Source organism: Motacilla alba, chromosome 1, assembly GCF_015832195.1.
Source record: "Motacilla alba alba isolate MOTALB_02 chromosome 1, Motacilla_alba_V1.0_pri, whole genome shotgun sequence".
Lineage (NCBI taxonomy): Eukaryota > Metazoa > Chordata > Aves > Passeriformes > Motacillidae > Motacilla > Motacilla alba.
Genome location: NC_052016.1, coordinates 43177543 through 43184958, shown reverse-complemented (window position 1 = coordinate 43184958; position 7416 = coordinate 43177543). Strand labels below are relative to the sequence as shown.

At 44.4% G+C, this 7416-nt stretch overlaps 1 protein-coding gene across 1 annotated transcript in view; it reads right to left on the bottom strand.

Annotated features, from left to right (window-relative positions):
• Window positions 1-370: 370 nt before the first annotated feature.
• Window positions 371-7416, bottom strand: part of RAB30 (RAB30, member RAS oncogene family) — a 52496-nt gene continuing 45450 nt past the window's right edge. Inside the window, exons 4-5 of the mRNA XM_038131177.1 lie at window positions 3501-3684; window positions 371-1514 (exon numbers count right to left, since the gene is read on the bottom strand). Of these exons, the coding sequence (XP_037987105.1) occupies window positions 1264-1514; window positions 3501-3684 (435 nt within the window). The 3' untranslated portion in view covers window positions 371-1263. The remainder of the gene's footprint in view (window positions 1515-3500; window positions 3685-7416) is intronic.

Sequence of the window (7416 nt, the reverse complement as noted above, 5' to 3'; positions counted from 1 at the left end):
AAAAGCTACCCTTACAGAGAGACCAGATACCAAGAAGAGACCTTCAAGAGCACCTTTGAGAGCAGTTCCACAAGGTGAGAGCTGGGATGGAGCAGCATGGAAGGACACCATTTGCAACCCATTGCTACTTCCACTTAACCATCAAACAAACCCTCCACAAATCTGTACTCCTGCCTTCCAATGAGAGCTGTACCTACAGGCTTTGTTTTCCAGCTGCACACATTGCAGACTGCCACTTCAGACTGTGCTTCCTTTGAACCCTTGTACGCCATCCATGCACGCACAAGACTTTGGTCGTGTCTGGTGCCCTTCCACCAAGTCCACCAATCATCTTTCCCAAGGCTAATTTTTTACATCAGGACATGACTAATTAGAGGAGGAATGGTTAATTTATTTATTTATTTTTATTTTTGGAAAGTCTTTTCATCCTTTGTTGGATATCAAAGAAGCACACAGTCCTCTCATACTATGTTCAGGCCTAGAAAAAGAGGTAATGAGATTTTTTTATTTTTATGAACAGTGCTTATTAGTGTTTTTTCCTAACCAGTCTAAGTTACACATTCAGAAGACAGTAATGTGATAAGACTACATTTGGCCTATGGAATATTTGCTGAACTGCTAGCACCAAAGGGAGCGACTGAGCCGTATCCATGTCTTCTTCAATCTTGAAAACGCTGCTATTTGTAACATTTTTGTTTATTCCACGTTCATGAAAGTGCCTGTAGATGAGAGACACAACACTATTTCAAACACCAGAGTCCTCCAAGAAGACACAGGGGCAGATGTTATGTACACATCCTACAAGCTCGCCCGCTGACAGCCCAGAAGATTGCCAGGGTAGTCCAAAGTCAGTGTTCATTGTTGCGTTTCTCCTTACTTTGTTTTACTTTAAAAAGGATCAAACACATTGATCTGTAAGAGAGATTTTGATCTCTTCAGTATCTTCAAGAAAGGCTGGTCTACTCTCCAACAGAAGGAAACAAAACAGCTCATGTTCTGCATTACATGGAGCACTTGTGCAACTCTTCCTTTTCTGACCTGCTCCACAGACTGCAAGATAAATGAAATTTAAACTCTGTTGTATTCTGCTACATTGCCATGCAGCTGGAACCATCAGCCTGCCATGCTTCCAGGACTGTAACCTGACTCTGAGTAAGCCAGATGGGTCTGATTGGCAGGAACTCCTTCAAGTAGATAAATCCCAGCATAGAAAAAAAAAATCCACTTGGCCCATGGGAGAAGGGGCAATCACATGCCAGCTCTTTAATTAAAATTACAGCAAGTCAAGTAGCTGATACTTTTCCCCTCTCCTGGTAAGGGGGACGAGACATTGTTCACAAGGGTGTTCTGTCGTGCCTCGCTGATCAACCGGCAGGCCAAGTCCAGGAAGAGTTTTTCCACATTATCCGATTCTTTTGCTGATGTTTCCAGATAGTACATGTCCTGTGCTTCAGAAAACTCTGCAGCTCTTTGCTGGGAGACTTCCCTCTTATCAGCTAAATCAATCTTATTACCTGCATTGATGAAATATTTTAGAAAAGGAGTTAATTTCAAAACCAAGAGAAACTGAGGTCTATAAAGGATAAATAAGAGTTGGGTTTGATATATGTATTTGGACAATGGTTTGGATATGTAACTCCTAGTGCTTGCTCTTCCCTCCAAATAATGGATTCCCCAAAACACCCAAGTCCATTTAATATCAGCTCATGTAATGAAATATGCCCTGTAAACATCCAAGCCAGTAAGCTTTAATTTAGCACCAGTGCATCTGTTTGCTGCTATCAACCAACATTAAAGGATTTCCATGCTAACATCAATTGAAAATTCTCCTGTGCTTGCTCTGAGGAGCACTTAAAATGTCAATAATAGCATATGAGACACTGAATGTGATATTCATCATGTTGTTACGAGCTTTTTAAAAAGCCTGACATGGAAGGAAGGTTCCCTATTTCAATATTCCAGTATAGGAGTTGGCTGTGGAGGCCGGAAGAGGGATGGGCTTCTGGGGGACTTGCAGAGTGAGGTGGGGTGAGAAACCAACCCTTTGGTTCAGAGAGATCTGTCTGGCAGAGAGTTAATTAAAGCCTCAAGCCAGCATCTGATATGATTATCCACTACTGCTGGCCACTTAACTTCAAACATGTTTCTGCTGTGAATCAATCTTACAATGATGGTAACAGACCAGGACCTGCAATAACAGGCTGCTCTGTCCACAGACTCAGCAGGTTCAGGAGGAAACCTCTCCTGGCCCCACTCCTACCAGCAATTTTGTGAGAGCTCATAGGAGGAAAAGGTGGTGTTTCCCCCAGCAAGTCTTCTCTCATTGCCTCCCCTCATCTGAGATCACCTTTCCCAATAAAGCAGTGTCTTGTACCCACTACCTGCACTGAAGTTACCCTTCTAAACAGATTATTACTCAAGACAAGGGATTTATGGGTGTAACCATCTTCAAAGGGTGTGTTATGACTAAAATATGATTTATATGCTGCTGTAGATGCTATCAATTAACTTAATGTTCACTGAAAAAAATTAACGTACATTTGTTAGTAATTTATTAATTACTTCTGCACCATTTGTACCCAGGCCATACTCATGGAGTATGAGTTTCTTGTATGGAAGCTCTATAAACCCCATAGCCCACTTGAAGTAGCAGTGGGGCATGTTAAACTCAAAAGATTTTTTTTTCCTTTAAAATACCCTTTAAGACAACTCTTACAATGACCTAGATTTTTTCATTTTAATAGCAAACTATTAAAGGTGACACTGCAGCATGAAACTTCTTCGCTTTCCCCAAGTTATTTTTCCACTGTTTTTTTATATATTCTGGGACCTTTAAAAGCCAAGTTCCAACTATTAGATGCTGAAAGCAGAGCATGGAAAAGCACTGGTAGGCAAAATAACCTTCCCCTTGCTTATAGCAGACAGATGGCCTGAGGTCTGCTTTGCCTTGAGTTGAAGCTCTACAGATTAATATAACATTCAGTTGATTATTTTTAGTCTCCCTAAAATCCATGCAAGAACATCCAGTTTTCCAGCACTGCCCCACCTATGAATGCTATCATCCACACAACCACCATGTCCTGATGCGGTTCCCAGATCTCGATCACTTAAGATGGGACTGGTTGTCCCACACCTATGGACTACAGCAAACCACAGACATCACCAGCTCGAGCAGGTCCACACTTATTTGAGGAGATCGGAGCCTAAAGTCGCAAGGGGAACTGCTCCACCCTTAGCTCGGTGGTAGCTGCACCATCTACACTTCAGTCCCTTGTGGTGGGAAGCATCCCTCTCTGCACTCAATAGCCTTAGACCCCAAGGGATCTAAGGATCAGACCTTAGATCTCATCTAAGATCTAAGACCACCCTTCAAGGGGTGGTATCCTGAACATCACTTGGAGCATCGGGGGGGCTTTTTGCAGAAGGAATGGTCCAAGCACAGGTGGGAGGCCCGCACAGGCCTCCCCCTCAGGCAGCACCCAGGGGCCATGGTGGCTTACCCACGAGCACGGTGATGACCTTGTTGCTGGCGTACTGCTCGATCTCACGCAGCCACTCGGGCAGGCAGCGGAAGGACTCCTCGCAGGTGATGTCATAGGTCAGGATCAGCGCGTTGGCGCTGCGATAGTAGCTCTGCGTGATGGATCGGAACCGCTCCTGGCCTGCCGTGTCCCAGATCTGCAGCTTTGGCCATAGCGAGGAAGGGTGGTAAAAGGCAAAAAGAAAAAAAAAAGTTATTTAATTTTTTTTATTTGATAGCGGCACCATTTTGACCTAAAAAATCCCCTTCAGGGTAAAGCCAATGCTGGGAAAGCACTTTGCTCCTCTCCCTTCGGCTTCCCCTCCCCCAGCATTGTTTGTTTCTGTTCCTGCACTTGTGGATTGAAATGCAAGGCACAAAGTCAGCTGGCACTGCGGCCGACAGCCCTCGAAGCCGCAGGTCTGTCGGCTTCCATGTAACTTCTAGCATCTCCCTCTGCAGTGGGCAGAGCTGCCAGCCTGGAGGGGCTAGAGGGAGACAGTAACTTCTCCCACTCCTGAAGTTTAACAACAGCAGCTTACATTCCCAAGAAGGAATAAGAATGCCTCTCCTCTAGCTCATGGAGCTGGTTGCAGTTATCCAGAGACAATGCAGTGATGGGTGAAAAGCACAGGATTGAACAAGGAGCTCAGCTGAAAGCTTATCTAAAGTGTGGAACACATTTCTTCTTTACAACTTCAGCCGTCTCATCCAGCTGCTCACTGTTTGCCTTCCCAACATGTACAATTTGCTACATCACAGAATCCCAAAATGGTTTGAGTTAGAAGGGATCACCTAGCTACAACTCCTCTGCCATGGGCAGGGACTCCTTCCAGCAGACCAGCTTGCTCAAAGCCCTATTCAGCCTGGCCTTGAACACTTCCAGGGATGGGGCATCCTCAGCTTCTCTGGATAGCCTGTGCCTGTGTCTCACCAACATCAAAGAATTCATGAATATTTGCCAAACCCTCTGGATCCACGAAAACAGCCTACATTTCCCAACAGAAACTACACTTACACTGGTTTTATACTTTGAGCACCTGATAGTTTTTAGTGGCTCATCAAAACCTCAATTCTTCAAAAAGGAACTCTAAGAAAAACATCCATGATTAACATAATTTCAAGATAAAAGAATATTTCTCTGCTTCGGCTTTTATTTTTTTTAAGCACCTCTCCCTGGAATTAAATATGTGGAAGGATGATTTCCAGCCAAAATCCTGTGTACTTTGGGAAAAAAAAGGTAAAGTATTTGAGATTTTTTCCACATATTCAGCAGCCTGTACAGAGAAAACCTTATTCTTGCCCACTTCCAAAGCTGAGCTATGCCGGCCACTCATCATAAATATGTTAGTTTGAAATGAGAGCTCCCAGTAGCAGCTTTTAGATGTGGGGTATAATTTTGGAAAAAAAAAACCCCAACAAAAGAAAACAACATTTTTTTTTACAAAGTAATTACAGCTGGCTCACAGCTCCTGGGCACCTTTGTGCTTTAATCTCTTGGCATAGTTGTACTTAAATGGCTGAACCTGGTATCTGTAAAGTAACACACAAAGCCATAAGTGATATTACTTGCACATGAAAACCAGATAATGTATGAGTCCTTGTTAAAACAAACCAGCCTCCAAACTCTGGCAGATGGAAAGATACAGATAATTCTGTTGTTATTCAGCTGTTTCCTAGGAAAAACATTTAATCACTGTCTATTGGCTAACTCGAGCTTATATACATTCTGCCTTTATTAAGAAGATCTCTAAATTGATAAAAACTTGATGCGAATATGTTCTTCCACTGCTTTAATCTAATGAACACTGAAAGTAGAAGAGACTGTGGGATCTGGGGAGAGCAGACAGATCTGGGTGCAGAAGGCAGGGAAGAGCCCCCAGTCTTACAGCCTCCAATAAACTCTTCCTGCACCCAAAATGCACCTCTCACACTTTCCCTCACTGGCCATTTCTGCCAAAATATTTCACAGCAACTATTTCATTTGTACAATTCTTTCCCCCCCAGAATAACCAAAGGACGATGTCTGACTCAGCCTGCAGAAAACCTAGATGGTTTTTTTTTCTTGGTGTCAGCTGATGCTTCCTGCCCTCCCAACATTTGCACACACATTTAGCTTTCCACCAAGTCCATATAGCACAGCCCTCTGCTCGCAGCACTGAGGATGCTTAGCTTTGACCAACATGGTAACTGCTATCTGCTTTGCTTCAATTTGTGGGCCCTCTTGGTTCAAGTGCTGTACGTATTTTTGGAGTTTATTGGAAGAAGACAGGCAGATCAAAATCCCCCACAACTGCACAGTGCTCTCCCAGCTCATTGGGCAGTGAGCTTTGGTAGCTGCTCATATCTGGAAAAGCTTGCACACAGCTTTCATACTAGCGAGTCCCTCTCCACTGACTTTATAATGGTATTTTGAAAGCTGGAAAGTATTTTTCCCCAGAAATCCATAATTTATTTTCAAGTCTCAAAACTCTTTTGGTAAACAGTTCTGCTCCCTCATTCTGGATCCCAGCAGACATGCAGGGGAGGCTGCCCAGCACAGAGGCGAGAGAGTCATGGCTTGGGCGCTGCTAAGTGGCTAAGAGCCAGAGCAGCTCTGTTCTCTGACTCATTCCTGCTTTCCCCTCTCATTAAATGCTCATTCTCACAAGCACTGCTTACTCAAGAAGTTTCAGCTACAAGACCACTGAAAGAAATCTGTTTGCCTTCCAGATGCCAGAGGGCTCATTCCAATGCCCAAATATATCATACTAAGCTCCCACCAAGGCTTGGTCACTGAAACTGAGCTCCAGCTCAGCTGGAGTTTTCAGCTCCAACTTACTGCACTGGTGTGGGCAGGAGAGGGACCTTAGAACCCAGTACTGGCCATGTGAAATATAGCAGATACACCAGCTAGCACTTGCTAAGGCTCTGTGACACACAATCCTGCCCCAAGGTGATTCAGAAAGGACACTTGTGCATTCAGACATTTGCAGAGCAACAAAGACTTTTCATTTAGCTTGTAGAGCTCCCCTGAACCATCCTTGCCCCCGAGACAGCTCATACTGGCACAACTGCTTCCAATATTCTCTTAAGAACTTTGCACTCTCAGTCCAAATTAGTCTTAAAACAGGATTATATGACAGGAGCAACACTTCAAACACAGACAAATCCTGAGGCTAAGTTCACCAGTACAAACCCCAGAGCTCATATACAAGTGATGTTCTAAAGCTCCGGCAGAATTTGACAGAGAACCAGATGCTTGAAAAGGAGAGATATCTGAAGTGGATGGGATTCATGTCCCCCAGGACTGCTTTTCTCCCTCTAAGGACCAGGACAGTCTTGAGGCTGCTGATTTAAACTGTGTATACAAGACACAACCAATTCCACCTCCAATACAGTGATCACACCATTTACCTGCTCAGATCCTCTGAGTTGCTTCACTGGAGCTGCTTTTGGCTGAGAGAAACATCTCTGCTGTCTGAGAAGCAGCATTCGTGTCCTGGCCGGCCCTGCTAATGAGCATCGCAACCAGCAAGCTGAGCACCAGCACCATCTGGGCTACAGGTGATCCTCTCTGCTTCCCTGCTGCTGCTCTAGCCCATTTGCACAGCCACATGCTAAGTATAAACTTGGTCTTTATCAGGTGAAGTATTTTCTATCCCTTGTCCTTCACCTGCTCAGGTGGGCAGGTCTCCTGGTGAAGCACCACCACTTCCCATAGGTTTGTAAGCTCCAGAGTTGCAGCTTGCTGACATGACCACAGCTCTCAACTTAGCAACACAACACCCCATTTTCTTCTTAAACCCCTCAGTGGTGCTGTGGTACAGGTTAAAAAAAACCCCGGGCTGAAAATCTGCCCAAGTCCACTGTTTCCATCCCATCACTTACACAAGCTTAAAAAGAAGTCTCAGTGT